This window comes from Vidua chalybeata, chromosome 26, assembly GCF_026979565.1.
Source record: "Vidua chalybeata isolate OUT-0048 chromosome 26, bVidCha1 merged haplotype, whole genome shotgun sequence".
Taxonomy (NCBI): Eukaryota; Metazoa; Chordata; class Aves; order Passeriformes; family Viduidae; genus Vidua; species Vidua chalybeata.
The window spans coordinates 3,127,372-3,151,277 of record NC_071555.1 but is presented as its reverse complement, the minus strand read 5'-3'; the positions used below and the strand labels follow the sequence as shown (position 1 = coordinate 3,151,277).

The 23,906-nt window shown below is 58.6% G+C and overlaps 1 protein-coding gene across 2 annotated transcripts in view; it reads right to left on the bottom strand.

Annotated features, from left to right (window-relative positions):
- Positions 1-6,753: 6,753 nt before the first annotated feature.
- Positions 6,754-23,906, bottom strand: part of MLLT6 (MLLT6, PHD finger containing) — a 50,893-nt gene continuing 33,740 nt past the window's right edge. Inside the window, exons 10-20 of one of the 2 annotated variants that reach the window (XM_053965216.1) lie at positions 22,685-23,266; positions 21,162-21,343; positions 20,113-20,230; positions 15,873-15,939; positions 13,130-13,272; positions 12,686-12,874; positions 12,454-12,542; positions 11,757-12,112; positions 10,191-10,290; positions 8,773-9,090; positions 6,754-7,986 (exon numbers count right to left, since the gene is read on the bottom strand). In XM_053965216.1, coding sequence (XP_053821191.1) covers positions 7,942-7,986; positions 8,773-9,090; positions 10,191-10,290; positions 11,757-12,112; positions 12,454-12,542; positions 12,686-12,874; positions 13,130-13,272; positions 15,873-15,939; positions 20,113-20,230; positions 21,162-21,343; positions 22,685-23,266 — 2,189 coding nt within the window. In that variant the 3' untranslated portion in view covers positions 6,754-7,941. Of the gene's footprint in view, positions 7,987-8,772; positions 9,091-10,190; positions 10,291-10,428; positions 11,545-11,756; positions 12,113-12,453; positions 12,543-12,685; positions 12,875-13,129; positions 13,273-15,872; positions 15,940-20,112; positions 20,231-21,161; positions 21,344-22,684; positions 23,267-23,906 lie in introns of those variants that run through there. The other variant, XM_053965217.1, reaches the window with a different exon arrangement.

Genomic DNA, 23,906 nt, shown 5'->3' with positions numbered 1-23,906 from the left:
GCCGAGTCCCATCCCAATGCCCGGTTCCGGTGTCACTCCCGGGTCCTGTTACGCAGTCCCGGTGTCCAGTCCTGGTCCCAATGCCCATCCTCGGTGCCTGATCCCACTGCTCAATCCCAATGTTGTTCCTGGTGCCCAATCCTGTTACGTGATCCCAATGCCCAATCCTGAGCCTGGTGCCTGATCCCAGTCCCTGTTCCCAGTCCCAGTGCCCAATCCCAGTTCCTATTCCTAGTGCCCAATCTCAGTCCCCGTGCCCAATCCCAGTCCCAGTGCCCAATCCCAATCCCAGGTCCCAGTCCCAGTGCCCAATCCCAGTTCCCATTCCCAGTGCCCAATCCCATTCCCAGTGCCCAATCTCAGTCCCACTACTTAATCCCAATCCCAGTTCCCATTCCCGGTGCCCAATCTCAGTCCCAGTTCCCATTCCCACTACCCAATCCCAATCCCAGTTTCCAGTCCCAGTGCCCAATCCCAGTTCCCATTCCCAGTGCCCAATCCCATTCCCAGTGCCCAATCTTAGTCCCACTACTTAATCCCAATCCCAGGTCCCATTCCCGGTGCCCAATCCCAATCCCAGTTCCCATTCCCAGTGCCCAATCCCAGTCCCAGTTCCCAATGCTAATCCCAGTTCCCAGTCCCAGTGCCCAGTCCCAATCCCAGGTCCCATTCCCGGTGCCCAATCTCAGTCCCAGTTCCCATTCCCACTACCCAATCCCAATCCCAGTTTCCAGTCCCAGTGCCCAATCCCAGTCCCAGTTCCTATTCCCATGCCCACTCCCACTGCCCCCCATCCCCGTGTGTCCCGATCCTGGTGCCGCTCTCTTTCCCAGGCAGAACCCCCGGCTCAGGAGCACATCCCCCCCCCCAATGCCTCTGTTTCCCCCCTGGGCCTGCTGCTGCCATGGGAATTCCCAGAATCCTGACTGGAAGCAGCTTTTCCAGTGGGAATTCCCAGAATCCTGGCTGGGAGTGGCTTTTCCAGTGGGAATTCCCAGAATCCTGGCTGGAAGTGGCTTTTCCAGTGGGAATTCCCAGAATCCTGTCTGGGAGTGGCTTTTCCAGTGGGAATTCCAGGATTCCTGACTGGGAGGACTTTTTCAATGGGAATTCCAGGAATCCTGGCTAAGAGCAGGTTTTGCAGTGGAAATTCCTGGAATCCTGGTGGGTTTTTCAATGGGAATTCTGGGAATCCTGGCTGGGATTGGCTTTCCCCACAACTCCAGCCCCGATTTTGGGCAGGAAAGGGGCCAAAGCAGGGGCAGCACGAGCCCGTGGATTTGGGGCTTCCAAGGAATAAATCCTTGGAAAAAAAGGAGGATTCAGGAGCTGCTCACCAGCACAGCAAGAGGGTTTGGGATTAAATGGGGGCCATCACTGGGGTTTTTTTTGGGATAACTCCCCCTTTTCCCACTCATTCCCACCTCCTGCATACCGACAGCCTCCCTGGCTTGGGTTTCCTCCACACATTCCCAGCAGCAGGCAGGGAATTCCCATTCCCATTCCCACTTAAATTCGCCCCCCTTATCTTCATTAAAAACCCTCTTGCAATTAATAGCAATATTATTTATTATAATAAAGACCGGTCAAGCAGCGTGAAAAAAATATATCTTAGCTACATTACCTTAAATTGCCAAAAATATACACATTTTTCTCTTTCGTTTAATATTAAAAAAAAAAAAAAAAAACTAAAACCAAAAAAACAAAAAAAAAAAAAAAAAAAAAAACAACAAAAAAACCCAAAAGGACACATGCAACGATCCTAAATGAGAGCATCAAAACGGGTAAAGAAACGTACCCCAGTGCAACTGAAACACGGATCATCTTCAGCTTTTCCTTTTTAACTTTTCCTTCCCCCTGCTCTCCTGTTTTTTGTATTTTTTTTTTTTTTTTGTGGTTCTTTTGTGGTTTTTTCCCCACAGGGATTCACCTGGAATTTCCCAGCTCCCCCTCCTGGCTCTGCCCAAGGGACACTTGGGGCGGCTGGAGGTGACAATTCCAGGGGGAATTGGACAATTCCCGGGGTTTGGGAGCCTTTGGAAGGTTGGGCACAGGGAGAGGTGTAAGTGCTTTCTGTCTCTGATCCCCCAATCCCGGAATTCCCGGGGAGCAGGAGGGATCCAGCTCCGGGAATTCCTGCATCCAGCTCTGGAAATTCCCAAAGAATCAGAGGGATCCAGCTCCAGGAATTCCTGGATCCAGCTCTGGGAATTCCCAAAGAATCAGAGGGATCCAGCTCCAGGAATTCCTGCATCCAGCTCTGGGAATTCCTGCATCCAGCTCTGGGAATTCCCAAAGAATCAGAGGGATCCAGGTCCGGGAATTCCTGCATCCAGCTCTGGGAATTCCTGGATTCAGTTTCAGGAATTCCTGCATCCGGGAATTCCCAGAGGGATCCAGCTCTGGGAGTTCCCAAAGAGCCGGAGGGATCCAGCTCCAGGAATTCCCAGAGAATCAGAGGGATCTAGCTCCGGGAATTCCTGGATCCAGCTCCGGGAATTCCCAGAGAATCAGAGGGATCCAGCTCCGGGAATTCCCAGAGAATCAGAGGGATCCAGCTCCGGGAATTCCTGGATCCAGCTCCGGGAATTCCCAGAGAATCAGAGGGAACCAGCTCCAGGAATTCCTGGATCCAGCTCTGGGAATTCCCAGAGAATCAGAGGGATCTAGCTCCGGGAATTCCTGGATCCAGCTCTGGGAATTCTCAGAGAATCAGAGGGAACCAGCTCCAGGAATTCCCAGAGATCCAGAGGGATCCCGATCCCCTGGTTGTGATCCTGCCTAAAAAACCCAAATTCCCGGATTTCCCTCCTCCTCCAAAGCCTGGGCTCCCCAGCATTCCCACAGGAGCCAATTCCAGCATTTCCAGCCTCTGGATCCACCCCCAGGCACCTCTCGCTGTCCCCTTTGGCGTCCTGGGCTTGTCCAGGGGATTTGGGCACCGACCCCAAACCGGGGCCGATCCCAAAAGGGATTTGGGGTCTCCTGGGGGATCAATTCCCTTCCCAGCCCTCCCTCCCTGCTCCTCGCACCTTCCGGATCCCCCGGGCTGGATTCTGGAAGAACTGGGACATTTGGGCACAGCTTTGGGATCTTTGGGGTGCAAATGGGGCTGGAGGCCATGGGCAGCACTGCAGGGATTTGGGATCCCGGAGCACTGCAGGGATTTGGGATCCTGGAGCACTACAGGGATTTGGGATCCCAGAGCACTGCAGGGATTTGGGATCCTGGAGCACTACAGGGATTTGGGATCCCAGAGCACTGCAGGGATTTGGGATCCCAGAGCACTGCAGGGATTTGGGATCCTGGAGCACTGCAGGGATTTGGGATCCCAGAGCACTGCAGGGATTTGGGATCCCAGAGCACCGCAGGGATTTGGGATCCTGGAGCACTGCAGGGATTTGGGATCCTGGAGCACTGCAGGGATTTGGGATCCCAGAGTAACGCAAAGATTTGGGATCCCGGAGCAACACAGGGATTTGGGATTTGCGATAAAAAGTGAAAAACAAAATAAACCACAACAAACCCCATCTCCTGGCCACGCCCAGCTGGCAGAGCCCCCTGCCCATCCTCCCACTGGCCCAAAGCTGGCATTTGGCTGTTCCCAAACCCCTTGGATCTGCGGGATGGCAGGCGCAGCCACCCCACCCCAAAACAGCCCGGGGGACAGCCCCGAAATCCTCCATTTGAGCCCCAATTTGGGCCTCAGTTTGCTCTCGGCGTCACTGCCAAGCCCGAGGCTCCTCAGGAGGGAGGTGGGGGGGACCTGGGGTCCCCATGCCAGGGGTGTCCCCGTGCCAGGGGTGTCCCCATGCCAGGGGTGTCCCCGTGCCAGGGGTGTCCCCGTTCCAGGGGTGTCCCTGTGCCAGGGATGTCCCCGTGCCAGGGGTGTCCCCGTGCCAGGGGTGTCCCCATGCCAGGGGTGTCCCCATGCCAGGGGTGTCCCCATGCCAGGGGTGTCCCTGTGCCAGGGGTGTCCCTGTGCCAGGGAGATTTTGGGTGGCACCTCCAGGGGTGCCGAGGGAAGGGGAACGACCCAGCTCGGGGTGGGGGGTGGGGGGGAAGAGAAAAATTCAAAGGAATTTCAAAGTGCAAGAAGGGAATTGTGCTGGAGCGGGTTTGGGGACGGGGATCCCAAAGGATGGGGCTCCCCAATAGCTTCCTAAGCTCGTTAAAACCTCTGGATAGATAAATCCCATTATATATTTAATTTATATTTCTATTTCTGAGCAGCCAGCGGCTCTGCCCAGTTCAGAGCTCCAAGCTGGGAGCAGAAAGGGTTTGGTATTTTTTTTTCTCTATTTTTTTTTTTTTTAAACAACCCACGTGGTGTGAATCTTAGTTAAAAAAAACCCAATAAAATAAAACAAAATTAGCATTAAAAACAGGAAATTCAGCGGAGGATTCCGCCTGGGCTGAGCTTTGCCAGCACGATCAGCGCAGCCCCACTGCTGATAGCGGGAATAGTGCAAAGCAGGAAGGGCAGTGGGGATGCGCTGAACGCGGCACGAAGGTCCCAAAATTTGGGACTTGGGGCTCTCCCAAAGGAGCTTCCATCAGCTGAAGTATTCCCAGGAGCTTTGGATTTACCCAGGGATGAGGGAAGGAGGGGCATTGGTGCGTTTGGTGTTGGTGGCCCCCTTCCCCGAGCTGCCCTGACTGTCCTTCCTTCCTTCCTTCCTTCCTTCCTTCCTTCCTTCCTTCCTTCCTTCCTTCCTTCCTTCCTTCCTTCCTTCCTTCCTTCCTTCCTTCCTTCCTTCCATCCATGATCTCTATCCATGGATCCATCCATCCATCATCCCTCCATCCATCATCCATCCATCATCCATCCATCCATCCATCCATCCATCCATCCATCCATCATCCATCCATCCATCCATCCATCCATCCATCCATCCATCCATCCATCCATCATCCCTCCATCCATCATCCATCCATCATCCATCCATCCATCCATCCATCCATCCATCCATCCATCCATCATCCATCCATCATCTATCCATCATCCATCCATCATCTATCCATCATCCATCCATCCATCATCCATCATCCATCCATCCATCCATCCATCCATCCATCCATCATCCATCATCCATCCATCCATCATCCATCATCCATCCATCCATCATCCATCCATCCATCCATCCATCCATCCATCATCCATCCATCCATCCATCATCCATCCATCATCCATCCATCATCCATCATCCATCATCCATCCATCCATCCATCCATCATCCATCATCCATCCATCCATCCATCCATCCATCCATCCATCCATCATCCATCCATCCATCCATCCATCATCCATCCATCATCCATCCATCATCCATCATCCATCCATCCATCCATCATCCATCCATCCATCCATCATCCATCCATCCATCCATCCATCCATCCATCCATCATCCATCCATCCATCATCCATCATCCATCCATCCATCCATCCATCCATCCATCCATCATCCATCCATCATCCATCCATCATCCATCATCCATCCATCCATCCATCATCCATCCATCATCCATCCATCCATCCATCCATCCATCCATCCATCCATCCATCATCCATCCATCCATCCATCCATCCATGGATTCCATCCATCCATCCATCCATCCATCCATCATCCATCCATCATCCATCCATCATCCATCATCCATCCATCCATCCATCCATCCATCCATCCATCCATCATCCTTCCATCATCCATCCCATGCATCCATCCATCCATCATCCATCCATCCATCATCCATCCATCATCCATCCATCCATCCATCATCCATGCATCATCCATCCATCCATCCATCCATCCATCCATCCATCCATCCATCATCCATCCATCCATCCATCCATCCATCCATCCATCCATCCATCATCCATCCATCCATCCATCCATCATCCATGCATCATCCATCCATCCATCCATCCATCCATCCATCCATCATCCATCCATCCATCCATCCATCCATCATCCTTCCATCATCCATCCCATGCATCCATCCATCCATGGATTCCATCCATCCATCCATCCATCCATCATCCATCCATCCATCCATCCATCCATCCATCCATCCATCCATCCATCATCCATCCATCCATCCATCCATCATCCATGCATCATCCATCCATCCATCCATCCATCCATCCATCCATCCATCCATCCATCATCCATGCATCATCCATCCATCCATCCATCCATCCGTCCATCCATCATCCATGCATCATCCATCCATCCATCCATCCATCCATCATCCATCCATCATCCATCCATCATCCATCCATCCATCCATCCATCCATCCATCCATCCATCCATCCATCCATCCATCCATCATCCATCCATCCATCCATCATCCATGCATCATCCATCCATCCATCCATCCATCCATCCATCCATCCATCCATCCATCATCCATCCATCCATCCATCCATCCATCCATCCATCCATCATCCATCCATCATCCATCCATCCATCCATCCATCCATCCATCCATCCATCCATCCATCATCCATCCATCCATCCATCATCCATCCATCCATCCATCATCCATCCATCATCCATCCATCCATCCATCCATCCATCATCCATCCATCATCCATCCATCCATCCATCATCCATCCATCATCCATCATCCATCCATCCATCCATCCATCCATCCATCCATCCATCCATCCATCCATCATCCATCCATCCATCATCCATCCATCATCCATCCATCCATCATCCATCCATCATCCATCCATCCATCATCCATCCATCCATCCATCCATCCATCCATCCATCATCCTTCCATCCATCCATCCATCCATCCATCCCCGCTCAGAGGAAGTTGATTCCCGGTGGATATTCCAGGCTGAGGATGGAATCAAGGTCAGAAGGTGGAGAATGATGGAAGTTCTGCCATCCCAGGCTCAGGACTGTGGTCACTGTCCCATTCCTTGGAGATCCCTCTTCCCAGGGCCAGTGGAAGAACGTGGTTTTGTGGGAATGATTTGTGGTGGGTGAGAAAACGCAGATTTGGGATTTGGGATTCTCCTCCCCACAAAGATTTCCATCTCCAAACTCTGGTCCAGGAATCCTCTCTCAGGTCTGGGAGCTCCTTCTGATGTTGGACAACCCTGGCTGTGGCCCCTTCTCCAGCTGAGACCTTTGGGAATTCCAGGCAGGAAGGACAGCCCTGCCCCTCCGGCAGCTGGCACAGGTGACAATGTCCTCCCAGGTGGTGCCACCTCCTGCCCACCTCTGTCCATCCTCATCCGTCTGTCCTTCCAGGCTGGATCGGCCTCCAGCTGGAGCAAAGCCCAGTGGGAGAAGCAGGGAAACCCCAGCTTGGGAATTCTTCTGGACATCCCCACCTGGGCACGGCCACCACGTCCTCCCTGGGCAGTGCCACATCCAGGGTCACATCCTTGGACACCTCCAGGTGCCACCATGTCCCTTCTCCAGCAGTGCCACATCCAGGGTCACATCCTTGGACACCTCCAGGTGCCACCGTGTCCCTTCTCCAGCAGTGCCACATCCAGTGCTGGCTCTTGGGACACCTCCAGGTGCCACCACGTCCTCCCTGGGCAGTGCCACATCCAGGGTCACATCCTTGGACACCTCCAGGTGCCACCACGTCCTTCCCCAGCAGTGCCACATCCAGGGTCACATCCTTGGACACCTCCAGGTGCCACCACGTCCTTCCCCAGCAGTGCCACATCCAGGGTCACATCCTTGGACACCTCCAGGTGCCACCACGTCCTTCCCCAAGGATCTGGGGGTCTCGGGGTCTCCCCACGCTCCCGGCAGGATCCGCTGGGGCTCCCCCGGGCACGTGGAGCAGGGCACAGGTGACCCCACCGGGGCTCCTGGTGGCACCAGGGCTCGGGGACGGCTCCCGGGGCTCCTCCTGGGCCGCTCCTCGGGAGGGGTTGGCTGCAGGCTCGGCGCCGGGGGCTCCTAGCCCTTGTCCTGCGCCAGGGGAGCGCCCTTGTCACCCAGCGGCTGTGGGGACAAACGGGGACACGGCCGGATCAGAGGGGACATGGACTGCGGGGACGGGGATCGGGGGAGGCTGGGACTGGGGTAGGAATCAGGGCAGGGGGACAGGGATTGAGGGACAGGGGACTGGGGGGATGGGGACTGGGGGACGAAGGAACTGTGTCCTTCCCCAGCTGTCCCCACACTGTCCCCAGACTGTCCCTGGGCTGTCCCCAAGTTGTCCCCAGGTCTCTCCTCAGGGCTATCCCCATGCTATTCCCAAGCTGTCCCCAGGGCTGTCCCCAGGAGTGTCCCCAGGCTGTCCCTAGACTATCCCCACGCTGTCCCCAAGCTGTCCCTGGGGCTATCCTCAGGCTGTCCCCCCTCTGTCCACATGCTGTCCCTGGGGCTGTCCCCCCTCTGTCCCCACGCTGTCCCTGGGGCTGTCCCTGGGGCTGTCCCCCTTCTGTCCCCCCTCTGTCCCCACGCTGTCCCTGGGGCTGTCCCTTGGGCTGTCCCCCTTCTGTCCCCCCTCTGTCCCCACGCTGTCCCTGGGGCTGTCCCTTGGGCTGTCCCCCTTCTGTCCCCCCTCTGTCCCCATGCTGTCCCTGGGGCTGTCCCTGGGGCTGTCCCCCTTCTGTCCCCCCTCTGTCCCCATGCTGTCCCTGGGGCTGTCCCTTGGGCTGTCCCCCTTCTGTCCCCACGCTGTCCCCACGCTGTCCCTGGGGCTGTCCCTGGGGCTGTCCCTGGGGCTGTCCCCCCTCTGTCCCCACCCCATCCCAGCCCGGCCCGTGCCAGCCCCGTACCCACCGTTCCTTTGGGGGCGCCGCCATCGGGCTGCAGGCTCAGGAAGGGGTTGGGGGCCATGGGCGGCCCCGAGGCCAGCGGGGGGGTGGCCTGGGGGGCCAGCAGGGCCCCACCGGGGTTCAGCTGCTGCGGGGACAGCGAGGCCAGCAGGGAGCCCCCGCTGGGCGCGGCCGAGGTCAGCAGCGCGCTGGGGCTGGCGTGCAGCGGGGCCGAGGTAGCGGCCAGCAGGGACAGCGGCGACGAGCCCGACATCTGCAGCCGCTGCAGCTCCCGCTTCTGCTGGATCTGCTGCATCATCTGGAACACCAGCGCCTGCTGCTCCTGCGGGAACGGCCGGGACACGGCTCAGAGCGGGGACAGAGCGGGGACCTCTCTGAAATCCGGGAAAACCGCCCTGAAATCCGGCATCCAGCAGAATTTCCATCCCGGGTTCCAGCAGGATTTCCATCCCGGGATATGGCAGGATTTCCATCCCAGGATCCAGCAGGATTTTCATCCCGGGATCTGGCAGGATTTCCATCCCGGGATCCGGCAGGATTTCCATCCCGGGATCTGGCAGGATTTCCATCCCGGGATCTGGCAGGATTTCCATCCCGGGTTCCAGCAGGATTTCCATCCCGGGTTCCAGCAGGATTTTCATCCCGGGATCTGGCAGGATTTCCATCCCGGGATCCGGCAGGATTTCCATCCCGGGATCTGGCAGGATTTCCATCCCGGGTTCCAGCAGGATTTCCATCCCGGGATATGGCAGGAATTCCACCCCGGGATCCAGCAGGATTTCCATCCCGGGATCCACAGGATTTCCATCCCAGGATCCAGCAGGATTTCCATCCCGGGATATGGCAGGATTTCCATCCCGGGATCCAGCAGGATTTCCATCCTGAGATCCAGCAGGATTTCCATCCCGGGATCCAGCAGGATTTCCATCCCAGGATCCAGCAGGATTTCCATCCCGGGATATGGCAGGATTTCCACCCCGGGATCCAGCAGGATTTCCATCCCGGGATCCACAGGATTTGCATCCTGGGATGACTCCAGGAGGGAACGGCTCTCCCGATTTCCCCCTCCCGATTTCCCAGAGCTCCCATCTTCTCAGCCCCTCAGGATTGTACAAACTCAGATTAAACTCCGATTAAACTCTGATTAAGCTCCGATTAATCTTCTTTCCTTTGGTACAAAACCAAATCCCAACTGCCCTCCCCGGGAGCTGCCACACCCCCTGCCCGCAGCTTTGCTCCTTGGCATTTGGGCAGCTCCCCCATCCCAAACTCCCAAACCACCTCTGAATTCCCACGGTGCGTTCAGCCTGGAAAAGCTCGGAGGATTCAGGGACAGGAGGGAACCTCCGCTTCTAGTTCCAGCTTTCCCTCTCCACTGCGCTGCTTTCCCACCACCAGCACCACCCCCAGTCCCTCCCTTACCGGGTTAAGCGGCTGGGAAGTCAGGAGCTGCTGCAGCTGCTGCAGCTGCTGCTCGTGCTGCTGCAGGACGTGCCGCTGCTGCTCCGTCAGGGGGCTCAGGCTGCAGGAACACAGAGACACGTGAGCTAAAAACATTTCCTTCCACGCCCAGCAGCATCCCAGGTGCAGGAGTGAGGAAGGAACATATTTGTGAGAGGCAGGAGCTGGGAAATGCCTTGGCCCAGCTCTCCAGCTTTGTGAAAAATGCGTATTTTGTGACTGGCGCTTGGCAAGTATTAAATTGAATACTGCATGTGTTACGGAGGGTTATTTTGTAATACTGTATTAATCCTTTTTAAGTAGTGTGTTAGATATAGTTTTAGGTTACAACATAATGTTAAAACAGAAACTCTGCAATGTAAGATGTTTTTAACGAGCTCAAGAAAAGGGATATGATAATCAAAAAACTCTTTGCACAGAGATAACAGCGACACGAAACCTGAAGAGTTACAGCCTCCTTATCAGAAAAGACATCCTTCCACCTTCTCTCCGTCTTTATGGAACCACCAGGATTAAGGGGAAGAAGTTGACAAAAACCAGAAGAATTCTTAATTTGCAAGGAATTTATGCATTGTGTATGAGATATATGAATATGCAACAGGCTGTTGCTTTTAAGGGTTATTCCTTTGTTCACAAGGCATGATTTGGCAGCTTAGTGCCCAAAAACATCCAGACATCCCTGATTCTTTGCTTTTTATTGTCTTGTAGTGTCCTAATCCCAATTGTCCACATTTTTATTACTCTAATTTAATTACTATTTTTATAACTATTTTATTACTAACAAACTTTTAAGGTTTTTAAAAAAAACCCAGTGATTGGTGTTTTTCACAATCTCTCTGCGGGAACACACCACAGGTAAATTCACCAGGAACACAGGGATAATCCCACAGTTTGTCAGGGACGAGGGGTCCAGTTCAGCAGCTGCCAAAATCCTTGCTGCTGCCCTCCCTGCGGATCCAAGGCCTGGCATCACACTGGGAGCAGCGGGCACTAAGCCGGGCTCCCTTATATACAGATACAGATACAGAATACAGAATACAGAATACAGAATACAAACCCTCTTGGGGTTTGAACTGAGGTGTGCCATTTCTTCCCTCTAATTGATGTTATTCCTGAAATAAATTCTTGCTGTTTCCGGTAAAACCTGGACATCAGCCAAGCCCTTCCAGATTTCCATGATCAGAATCTCATCTTGAAATGAAGGGGGAAAAGTCTTCCAGGTCCATGTGGAAAACGTAATCTTAGCATGTTTCATCATTCTCTAAAAGCATCTGATGTGTACCTCTGGTAATGTTCTCATCTCCTCAGTTTGCCTCTGAAAAATTCATGCATCCACACCAAAATTCATCCATCCACACACTGACAACGTGATTTTGTATCTGTATTCTGTATCTGTATCTGTATCTTGGGGCAGCTCTCCAGAGCGCTGAGCGCGGCCGGAGCCGCTCCCGCACGCTCGGGGCCGCTGCGTCCCTCCCTCCCCGGAGCCAGGCTGCGGCTGGAGAGCGCAGGGCCGCCCGTCCTCACCTGCTCAGGCTGCCGGAGAGCTGCAGCGCCGGGGGCCCGCCGGCCTGCGGTAGCGCGCTCGGAGGCTGCGCGGGCTGCGCTCCGTTCAGGCTCCCCAGGATCCCGTTGAGGGGCATCTGCTGGGCTCCGGCCAGGCTGCCCAGCAGGCCGTCCACCATGGGCACCGTCGAGAGGCCGTGGCTGGCCCCCGAGGCTCCGGCCAGCCCCCCGCCTGCCACCCTGGCCAGGCCGTTCACCTGCTGCGCCCCGGGCAGGGGCAGCGAGGCGGGGCTGGGCTGCAGCATGGGCAGGGGCGGGGGGGTGCTGTGGAAGGACAGGGAGGAGCTGCTCCTGCTGGGACAGCCCGAGTGAGGGTCCTGGGGGAGAAACGGACACAGAGCATCGGGCTGGGGCGGCTGTCCCAGGGCGGCTCGGGCTGGGAAGGAGGGGCTCGGGTGGCTCGGGTGGCTCGGGTCCGAGGGGTCCCAGAACTCAGAGGGGTCCCAGAGCTCGGCTCCAGCCCTGCTGGATGTGCGGGATCACCTGGAGGCGCTCCCGCTCTCAGCTACTCTACCCAGCCCTCGGGTGCTGCAGGGAGAACCTGATCTCTGAGCCTGGGCTAGCAGGCTTTAACAGCTGGCTACCGAGCCCTGGGGCTGCTGCGCTGCCCCTGCCCGAGGCCCTGCCCGGCCGCTGGAGGCCGCAGGGGCCGCTGTACCTCGGAGGACGTGGAGAGCGAGTTCTCGATGCCGAAGCTGTTCTTGCACGGGGGGCTCTTGCTGATGCCCAGGGAGTCACCGGCGCAGACTGGGAGGGGAGAGGGGCGAGGGAGCGGAGTCAGGGCTGGACCCTGAGGTGGCCGTGGGACAGAACCCCCCCACTGTGACCCCTCGGCCACCGCCGGGGCTCAGGGCACCCAGGGACGTGTCCCTGAGCCCCGGTGCCCTCACCGTTGGCGGGCAGGATGTACTGGGCCTGGCTGCCCGGGCCGTTGCTGCTGGTGACCACGGGGAAGGGGACGGACAGCTGGACATTGAGCAGCTGCAGCCGCTCCTTCTTGGCCGTCAGCGTCATGATCTGCTCCTGCAGCCGCTGGTTCTCCTTCTGCAGCGAGTGCAGCGCCTTCAGCATCTCCACAACTGCCCGGGGGGACCGAGGGGGCACAGGGAAAAATTGGGGGGAAAAAAGGGAGGAAAGGGGATCACAGGATTTACAATCAAACCCCAGAGCGGGAGGGAGCGGCCCCACAGCGCTGCCCCAGCTCCTCCCCCTGGCACGCACCGGGGCTTTGTCTCCGCCCGGCTCTGCTGCCCGCGGGCAGAATCCCAAAATCCCAGCTGGGTCCCACCCCGAGAGCCCCAGGAGCTGCCCCAGCGCCCCCCGGCCGCACTCACTGTTCACCCCGGCCTCGCCGTTGCCCTGCTTCTCCAGGAGCTGCTCGATGTTGGGGGTGGCCTGCGGGACATTGTCCAGCTGCCCGCTGCTGCTGCACGACACGGTCTGGTCGAAGAGGGTTGGCAGGCTGCTGATGGGGGACCTGGGGGGGCCGGGGGCGTCAGGGGACCCTGCTCCGCTCCCGGCTCCATTCCCGGCTCCATCCCTGCTCCATCCCTGCTCCGCTCCCGGCTCCATTCCCGGCTCCATCCCTGCTCCATCCCTGCTCCGCTCCCGGCTCCATTCCCGGCTCCATTCCAGCTCCATTCCTGCTCCATTCCCGGCTCCATTCCTGCTCCATTCCTGTTCCATTCCCTGTTCCATTCCTGATCCATTCTTGCTCCATTCCTGCTCCATTCCAGCTCCATTCCTGCTCCATCCCTGCTCCATTCCTGCTCCATTCCTGTTCCATTCCCTGCTCCATTCCTGATCCATTCCTGCTCCATTCCTGATCCATCCCTGCTCCATTCCTGATCCATTCCTGCTCCATTCCTGATCCATTCCCGGCTCCATCCCTGCTCCATCCCAGCTCCATTCCCGATCCATTCCCGGCTCCATCCCTGCTCCATTCCTGCTCCATTCCCTGCTCCATTCCTGATCCACTCCCGTTCCATTCCAGCTCCATTCCCTGCTCCATTCCAACTCTATTCCTGTTCCATCCCTGCTCCATTCCAACTCTATTCCTGTTCCATTCCTGATCCATTCCAGCTCCATTCCTGTTCCATTCCAGCTCCATTCCTGTTCCATTCCCTGCTCCATTCCTGTTTCATTCCTGTTCCATTCCCGGCTCCATTCCTGATCCATTCCAGCTCCATTCCTGTTCCATTCCCTGCTCCATTCCTGATCCATTCCAGCTCCATTCCTGTTCCATTCCCTGCTCCATTCCTGTTCCATTCCTGTTCCATTCCCGGCTCCATTCCTGATCCATTCCAGCTCCATTCCTGCACCATCCCTGATCCATTCTCTGCTCCAGCCCTGCTCCATTCCAGCTCCATTCCTGTTCCATTCCCATTCCATTCCCTGCTCCATTCCAACTCCATTCCCGTTCCATTCCTGATCCATTCCTGTTCCATCCGTGTTCCATTCCTGCTCCGTTCCTGTTCCATCCCTGTTCCATCCCAGCTCCATACCTGTTCCATTCCCGTTCCATTCCTACTCCATTCTCTGCTCCATTCCAACTCCATTCCTGTTCCATTCCCGGCTCCATCCCAGCTCCATTCCTGTTCCATTCCCATTCAATTCCCTGCTCCATTCCAACTCCATTCCTGCTCCATCCCTGCTCCATTCCCTGCTCCATTCCTGATCCATTCTCTGCTCCATCCCTGTTCCATTCCTACTCTATTCCTGCTCCATTCCTCTTCCATCCCTGCTCCATTCCAGCTCCGTTCCTGCTCCATTCCCACTCCATTCCCTGTTCCATCCCTGCTCCCACGGGTCTGTGCTGCACTTCAGGTGAGTCCCAGGTGAGCCCCGCGCTTGTGCTCAGTCCTGGCTGGGTCTGGGAAAGCAAATCCTGGCCCTCCCATCCCATCCCATCCCATCCCATCCCATCCCATCCCATCCCATCCCATCCCATCCCATCCCATCCCACACCCCAAGGAGCAGGGAAAGAGCTGTTTCTGTGCCCCCCAGGCTGTGCTCCTGTCCCCCCTGTCCCTGCGGTGTCCCCGCTGTGTCCCCACAGTGTCCCCGCTGTCCCTGTGGTGTCCCCGCTGTCCCCGTTGTCCCTGCTGTCCTTGCTGTTCCTGTGCTGTCCCTGCTGTTCCCACGGTGTCCCTGCAGTGTCCCTGCTGTCCCTGCTGTCCTCTCAGTGTCCCCACTGTCCCCGCTGTCCCTGCAATGTTGCTGCTGTCCCTGCTGTCACCACTGACCCTTCTGTCCCCGCTGTCCCTTCTGTCCCTGCTGTCCCTGCTGTCCCGGCTGTCCCCACTGTCCCTTCTGTCCCCGCTGTCCCTTCTGTCCCTGCTGTCCCTGCTGTCCCCGCTGTCCCTTTTGTCCCTTCTGTCCCCGCTGTCCCTTTTGTCCCTTCTGTCTCCGCTGTCCCCACTGTCCCTTTTGTCCCCACTGTCCCTGCTGTCCTTGCTGTCCCCGCTGTCCTTGCTGTCCCCGCTGTCCCTGCTGTCCCCGCTGTCCCCGCTGTCCCTTTTGTCCCTTCTGTCCCCGCTGTCCCGGCTGTCCCTGCTGTCCCTTCTGTCCCTGCTGTCCCTGCTGTCCCCACTGTCCCGGCTGTCCCCGCTGTCCCTTCTGTCCCTGCTGTCCCCGCTGTCCCTTCTGTCCCTGCTGTCCCTGCTGTCCCCACTGTCCCGGCTGTCCCCGCTGTCCCGGCTGTCCCCGCTGTCCCCTCTGTCCCTGCTGTCTTTGCTGTCCCTGCTGTCCCTTCTGTCCCTTCTGTCCCCGCTGTCCCCACTGTCCCCGCTGTCCCTTCTGTCCCCACTGTCCCTTTTGTCCCTGCTGTCCCTGCTGTCCCCACTGTCCCTGCTGTCCCCGCTGTCCCCGCTGTCCCTGCTGTCCCCACTGTCCCTTTTGTCCCCGCTGTCCCGGCTGTCCCGCCTGTCCCTGCTGTCCCCACTGTCCCGGCTGTCCCCGCTGTCCCTTCTGTCCCCGCTGTCCGTTCTGTCCCCGCTGTCCCCGCTGTCCCTTCTGTCCCTGCTGTCCCTTTTGTCCCCGCTGTCCCTTTTGTCCCCGCTGTCCCGGCACACTCACATGGAGGACAGGCTCTCCTGTGGGGACGTCCCGCGGCAGCCGAAGCCACAATCCTCCAGGTCAGGCTCTGCATGGGGACAGGGACAGAGGGCGCGGGCTCAGCGGCGCCCGGAGCCCGGTGAGTGCCCGGTGGGTGCCTGGTGTGTGCTGAGTGCCCGGTGAGTGCCCGGTGAGTGCCCGGTGAGTGCCCGGTGAGTGCTGAGTGCCCAGTGAGTGCCCAGTGAGTGCCCGGTGAGTGCCCGGTGAGTGCCCGGTGAGTGCCCGGTGAGTGCCCGGTGAGTGCCCGGTGGGTGCCTGGTGTGTGCTGAGTGCCCGGTGAGTGCCCGGTGAGTGCCCGGTGAGTGCCCGGTGAGTGCCTGGTGTGTGCCCGGTGAGTGCCCGGTGGGTGCCTGGTGTGTGCTGAGTGCCCGGTGAGTGCCCGGTGAGTGCCTGGTGTGTGCCCGGTGAGTGCCCGGTGAGTGCCCGGTGAGTGCCTGGTGTGTGCCCGGTGAGTGCCCGGTGAGTGCCTGGTGAGTGCCCGGTGAGTGCTGAGTGCCTGGTGCGTGGCCAGTGAGTGCCCGGTGAGTGCCCGGTGAGTGCTGAGTGCCCAGTGAGTGCCCGGTGAGTGCTGAGTGCCCAGTGAGTGCCCAGTGAGTGCCTGGTGTGTGCTGAGTGCCCGGTGAGTGCCCAGTGAGTGCCCGGTGAGTGCCCGGTGAGTGCCCAGTGAGTGCCCGGTGAGTGCCCGGTGAGTGCTGAGTGCCCAGTGAGTGCCCGGTGAGTGCCTGGTGTGTGCCCGGTGAGTGCCTGGTGTGTGCCCGGTGAGTGCCCTGTGTGTGCCGAGTGCCCGGTGAGTGCCTGGTGTGTGCCCAGTGAGTGCCCGGTGAGTGCCTGGTGAGTGCCCGGTGAGTGCCCGGTGTGTGCCCGGTGAGTGCCCGGTGAGTGCCCGGTGAGTGCCTGGTGAGTGCCTGGTGAGTGCCCGGTGAGTGCCCGGTGTGTGCCCGGTGAGTGCCTGGTGGGTGCCTGGTGAGTGCCTGGTGAGTGCCCGGTGTGTGCTGAATGCCCAGTGAGTGCCCGGTGAGTGCCCGGTAAGTGCTCGGTGAGTGCCCGGTGTGTGCTGAGTGCCCGGTGTATGCCCGGTGTGTGCCCGGTGTGTGCCCGGTGAGTGCCTGGTGAGTGCCCGGTGTGTGCTGAATGCCCAGTGAGTGCCCAGTGAGTGCCCAGTGAGTGCCCGGTGTGTGCTGAATGCCCAGTGAGTGCCCGGTGAGTGCCCGGTCTGTGCCTGGTGTGTGCCCAGTGTGTGCCCGGTCTGTGCCTGGTGTGTGCCCAGTGTGTGCCCGGTCTGTGCCTGGTGAGTGCCTGGTGAGTGCCCGGTGTGTGCTGAATGCCTGGTGAGTGCCCGGTGTGTGCTGAATGCCTGGTGAGTGCCCGGTGTGTGCCCTGTGTGTGCCCGGTGAGTGCCTGGTGAGTGCCTGGTGAGTGCCCGGTGAGTGCCCGGTGTGTGCTGAATGCCCAGTGAGTGCCCGGTGAGTGCCCGGTGAGTGCCCTGTGTGTGCTGAGTGCCCTGTGCCCGGTGTGTGCCCGGTGTGTGCCTGGTGAGTGCCCGGTGAGTGCCCACGGGGGGGGCACCGGGCCGCACCGAGCGGTACCAGGGAGCACCGGGCAGCACCAGAACAAGCTGGTACCGGGGAGCACCGAGGGGCACTGACGGGTGCAGAGTGACACCGGCACCGAGCGGTACCGGGGAGTGCCGACAGGCACCGAGCGGCACCGGAACCCAGCGGTACCAGGGACCACCGAACCGCACCGAACCGCACCGAACCGCACCGAACCGCACCGAGCAGCAGCAGAACCGAACCTCACCGAGCGGCCCCGGGCAGCACCGAGCAGGAGCGGGCAACACCGAAAGGAAGCGGGCAGCACCGCACCGAGCAGCGCCGGCCCCGCGCCGCGCAAGGCGGCGCCTCCCCCGGCGAGGAGCCGCTGGCACCGCCCGGCACCTCGGCCCGATCGGGGCGGTCACCCCGGCAAGGTCACCCCGGCCCGCTGTGCCCCCGCGCCGCGCCGGGCGAGGCGGAGCTCTGCACAGCCCGGAGCCCGCTTTTCCCGGAGCCGCCGGGGGATGGGGCCGCGCGGAGGGAGGGACAAATCCCGTGCCAGGCCCTGCCCCCACCCCAGACAAATCCCCCGGCCCCGGATGGATCTGGTAATCCCGGGGGATCGGCTGTCGCTCTGCGGGGAGTGACAGAGCCAGGTTGGAGCAGAGCTTTAAGGTCAGCCGGGATTGAGGGTCCTTTCCCCAAAGGCAGCCCGGGTTCCTGGAGGTTTCCCCGTGCTCAGCTCCTCCCTCAGGAGCTTCAAGGGAATCATGGAATGGTTGGGGTTGGAAAAGCCCTCCAAGGTCAGGAGGGCAATCATTAACCCAGCCCGGCCCTGTCCCCGCTCTGCCGTGTCCCCAAGTGCCACATCCACGCGGTTTGGAATGCTTCCAGGGAGGGGGACTTGTTCCAATGCCTGAGCACCCTTTTCCATGAGGAAATTCCCCCAAATATCCAACCCAAACCTCCTGGGAGGTTTCCCTGGGAGCAGAGCCCGTTCCCTGGGAGCAGAGCCCGACCCCCCCTGGCTGTTTCCTCCTGCCAGGGACTTGTGGAGATCCAGAAGGTCCCTCCTGATCCCTCTTTTCTCCAGGATCAACATTCCCAGCTCCCCTCAGCCACTCCTGGCACTCTAAACCCTTCCCTGGCCACACTCCAGCCCCTCCGTGTCCTTCTTGGGAAGATCTCAAAGCTGCCCCCAGGATCTGAGGTGTGTCCTCAGCAATGCCCAGCTCAGCCTTGGCATCCAGAACCTTCCTCCGGGAAATCTGGGATGGGGCTTCTGTGCACATGTGCAGGATATCTCCCATTCTAAGGGTAATCCAGGATAAATCCCGTATTTATCTTCCCATCCCTGGAACACTCACCCCCCTTGCCCCGGGCCCTCTCAGATGTGGTGGCTCCAGCCCCAGCTGCCTCCCTGCCCCTCCTCTCCTTCCCCACACATTCCCACGTGCAGGAATCTTGGGAATCTCCAGCAGGGAATGTCAGGATTCCCAGCGGGATGCCCGGAGCTGGGATTTTTTGGGAACGAGCAAACGCAACTGGGGCTCGGCAGCTCCTCCAGACAGAGCCAGGGGGATCCTGGCTCCCTCATCCCCTCGGGAATATCCTACTGGGACACTCTTCCAGGCAGGAATAACCCATATTGTATCCATAATTCCTGGATGTGGCCGGAATCTCCCAGTACAAGATCTTGGAGCAGCTTCCAGAGCCGTAATGGGCTCCAGGAGAGCTGGAGAGGGGTCTGGGACAAGGGATGGAGGGGAGGGACACGGGGAACGGGTTTAAACTGGGATAGGGCAGGGATAGGTGGGGTTTTGGGAAGGAATTCCTCCCTGTGAGGGCAGGGAGGGGCTGGGATGGAATTCCCAGAGAAGCTGTGGCTGATCCATCCCAGCCAGCTTGGAGCACCCTGGGATAATGGGAGGTGTCCCTGCCCATGGATGATCTTTAGGGTCCCTCCCAACCCAAACCATGGGCACCCAATTCCCCAGGAACACCCAATTCCCCAGGAACACCCAGTTATCCTGGGACATTCATTCTCCTGAGACACCCATTATCCAGGGATATCCCTTCTCCAGGAATATCCATTCTCCAGGGCCCAATTATCCAGGGCCACTCATCATTATCCTGGGCCACTCATCATTATCCAGGGACACCCAATTATCCAGGGACACCCAATTATCCAGGGACACCCATTCTCCAGGGACACTCGTTATCCATAGACATTCATTCTCCTGGAACACCCATTTTCCAGGGACACCCATTCTCCAGGAATATCCATTCTCCTGGAACACCCATTCTTCAGGAATATCCATTCTCCTGGAACACCCATTCTCCAGGAATATCCATTCTCCTGGAACACCCATTCTCCAGGGACACCCATTCTCCAGGGATATCCATTCTCCTGGAACACCCATTCTCCAGGAATATCCATTCTCCTGGAACACCCATTCTCCAGGGACACCCATTCTCCAGGGATATCCGTTCTCCAGGGCCTCTCCCACTGCTGCCAAAGACGCCGTCACTGTCTCCCCGTGGCAGCCCCGGCTGTCACCCTGAGGGGGAGCGGCTGGAAAAGCCGGGAATGCAGCGGTGCCCTCCTGTCCTGGCGGGAGAGCCCTCGGGAATGCCAACCCGGACATACCTGGGAATTCACGTACCTGCCCGGCTGCTCTCCGGCTGGCTCAGGAGGGGGTTCAGGGACAGCCCGGATGTCAGCGGGCTCCCGAAAATGTGTGAGGAAGGGAGGCTGAAGGTGGAACCCGCCAGGGAAAACACCTGCACGGGAAACAGGGAAATATCCTCATTATTGCAGCTCTTCCTGCATTAAAAATATCTCCTGGAAGTCTGGCAAGAGGTATGGCACGTTCCCAGCGCTGGCTGGGAGCCGGGAGTCCTGGGAATAGTGTGGATCCAATCGCTCTTCCCGGTGGGAGTGCTCCCAATCCTGAGTGTTCCCTGTCTCAGTTGTTCCCATTCCTGAGTGTTCCCAATCCCAACTGTTCTCAATCCCGAGTGTTCCCTGTCCCGAGTGTTCCCATTCCTGACTGTTCCCATTCCTGACTGTTCCCACTGCTGAGTGTTCCCACTGCTGAGTGTTCCCTGTCCCGAGTGTTCCCTGTTTCAGTTGTTCCCATTCCTGACTGTTTCCAATCCTGAGTGTTCCCAATCCCGAGTGTTCCCTATCCTGAGTGTTCCCTGTCCCAGCTATTCCAAATCCTGGCTGTCCCCACTCCCGTGTGTCCCCACTCCCGATTGTCCCTAGTCCCGATTGTCCCCAGTCCCAGCTGTCCCCACTCCCGGCTGTCCCCACTCCCGGCTGTCCCCAATCCCGGCTGTCCCCACTCCCGGCTGTCCCCACTCCCGTGTGTCCCCAATCCCGTGTGTCCCCAATCCCGGCTGTCCCCAATCCCGGCTGTCCCCAATCCCGGCTGTCCCCACTCCCGTGTGTCCCCACTCCCACGTGTCCCCACTCCCGGCTGTCCCCACTCCCGTGTGTCCCCACTCCCGTGTGTCCCCACTCCCGGCTGTCCCCACTCCTGTGTGTCCCCACTCCCGGCTGTCCCCACTCCCGTGTGTCCCCAATCCCGGCTGTCCCCACTCCCAGCTGTCCCCACTCCCGTGTGTCCCCACTCCCGTGTGTCCCCAATCCCGGCTGTCCCCACTCCCGGCTGTCCCCAGTCCCCAGTCCTGCCCGTTGCAGCCTCACCTGTGTGGTGGAGCCGGCGGAGGAGGAGGAGGAGGGCAGGGAGCTGGCGAAGGGCGAGCGGCTGAGCTGGGGCAGGGCGGCGCCGCCCTGGTGCGGGAGCAGCCCCGAGGGCAGCGGCGTGCTGCACACCGCCCGCAGCGCCGCGCCCAGCGGGATCGGGTCCTTGTTGCTGGTGTAGATCCCTGCGGGAGAGATTCCAGGTTATCCAGCTGATCCTCAGGGAGAGATCCCTTCTGATCCCACTAATCCTCAGGGAGAGATCCCTTCTGACCCCGCCTTTCCCAAGGGAGAGATCCCTTCTGATCCCACTAATCACCAGGGAGAGATCCCTTCTGATCCCGCCTTTCCCAAAGGAGAGATCCCTTCCGATCCCGCTAATCGCCAGGGAGAGATCCCTTCTGATCCCGCCTTTCCCAAAGGAGAGATCCCTTCCGATCCTGCTAATCGCCAGGGAGAGATTCTTTCTGATCCCGCCTTTCCCAAGGGAGAGATTCCTTCTGATCCCACCTTTCCCAAGGGAGAGATCCCTTCTGATCCCGCTAATCCCCAGGGAGAGATTCCTTCTGATCCCACCTTTCCCAAGGGAGAGATCCCTTCTGATCCCCCTAATGCCAGAGAGAGATTCCTTCTGATCCTGCCTTTCCCAAGGGAGAAATTCCTTCTGATCCCACCTTTCCCAAGGGAGAGATCCCTTCTGATCCCGCTAATCCCCAGGGAGAGATTCCTTCTGATCCCACCTTTCCCAAGGGAGAGATCCCTTCTGATCCCCCTAATGCCAGAGAGAGATTCCTTCTGATCCTGCCTTTCCCAAGGGAGAAATTCCTTCTGATCCCACCTTTCCCAAGGGAGAGATTCCTTCTGATCCCGCTAATCCCCAGGGAGAGATTCCTTCTGGTCCCACCTTTCCCAAGGGAGAGGAGATTCCTTCTTTCGGGATTGGGAACACTCAGGAATGGGAACACTCGGGAATGGGAACACTACAGATTGGGAAGACCCAGGATTGGGAACACTCGGGATTGGGAACACTTGGGACAGGGAACACTCGGGAATGGGAACACTCAGTGCAGGGAACACTCAGGATTTAGTGTCACAGCCCCTCCTCTCCCGGCTCTTTTAACCCCTTCCTGCCCCATGTCCCGGCTGTCCCCAGCCCAGCATCCCTTCCCGATCCAGGGAAGGGGCTCCGGAGAGTCCCTGATGTGGGGTCACGGAATGTTCCCCTTTATCCTGCTGGGAATTCAGCTCTGGCTGGGCGAATTGGAGCAAAAAAGGGTTTGGGATGTTCCCAGCCAGATCTGCACCCCAAACTTCAGCTTTTGGGAAAGCTGATCTGGGGGAAATTCCAGGCTGATGGAACAGGATGTGGATTTTTAGGGATTCAAGGGACAGAACCTTTGCAGGCAGAACTGGACATGGCTAAATGTGCTGGAAAAGGCTGGAAAACTCTAGAAAATTCTGGAAAAGGCTGGAAAATTCTGGAAAAGGCACCTGAGCACACCAGAATCCCTCAAGGGGGAACCCACCTGAGCCCAGCAGCGGCGACTCCATGCTGAGGCTGGGCAGGCTCCCATGGTGGCCGAAGCTCCGGGAAGAATTCCCGACGCTGGAGCTGACGAGGGATCCCCCGGAGAAGGGAGAGGAGGAGGTGGAGGTGGACCCAGCCAGCTGGGCCCCCAAAACCTCTTTGCCTTTGCCCGCCTTGGGCCTGCCGGGGCCGTGCTTGTTCTTCTTGCTGCCCTTGTGCTTCTTCTCCTTGAGCACCTCTCCCTCCTCGGCGCCCAGCGACGGCATCCGCTTGTGGCCGCTCCCGGCGGCGCCACCCGTGCCACCCGAAGGGCCACCAAGAGCGCCAGAGGCTTTGTAGTCCACGGGGGAGACGTCGCGGGGCCGCGGCGGGCCCACGGACGAGGTGGAGAAGCGCATGATGGAGCCGAAGCCGGAGAAGATGACCTTCTGCTCGAAGACATCGGCCTTGGGGCCCTCGGAGAGCGGGGAGCAGTGCGAGGACGAGCTGGAGCTGGCGGCCTTGCGGAACTTCTCGTCCTCCTGCTCCAGCTTGGGGAAGGGGGCGAAGTCCTGGGAGCCGGGCAGGCCGCAGGAGGAGCCTGGGGACACGCGGGGTCAGGGCAGGGCAGGGGGCCTGGTGCTTCATCGCTCTCCTCTTCCTCCTCCTCCTTCATCGCTCTCCTCCTCCTTCATCCTCCTCCTTTTCCCCCTCATCCTTCCCCTCTTCCTCCTTCCTAATCCCTCTCCTCTTCCCTCTCCTTCATCTTCCTCCTCCTCCTTCATCGCTCTCCTCCTCCTTCATCCTCCCCCTTTTCATCCTTCCTAATCCCTCTCCTCTTCCCTGTCCTTCATCACTCTCCTCTTCCTCCTCCTCCTTCATCGCTCTCCTCCTTCTCCTCCTTCATTGCTCCCCTTTTCTCCTTCATCCCTCTCCTCTTCCTCCTCCTTCATCCTCCTCCTTTTCCCCCTCATCCTTCCCCTTTTCATCCTTCCTAATCCCTCTCCTCTTCCCTGTCCTTCATCGCTCTCCTTTTCCTCCTCCTCCTTCATCGCTCTCCTCCTCCGTCATCCTTCTCCTCTTCCCCCTCATCCTTCCCCTTTTCCTCCTTCCTAATCCCTCTCCTCTTCCCTCTCCTTCATCACTCTCCTCCTTCTCCTCCTTCATTGCTCCCTTTTTCTCCATCATCCCTCTCCTCTTCCTCCTCCTTCATCGCTCTCCTCCTCCCCTTCATCCTTCCC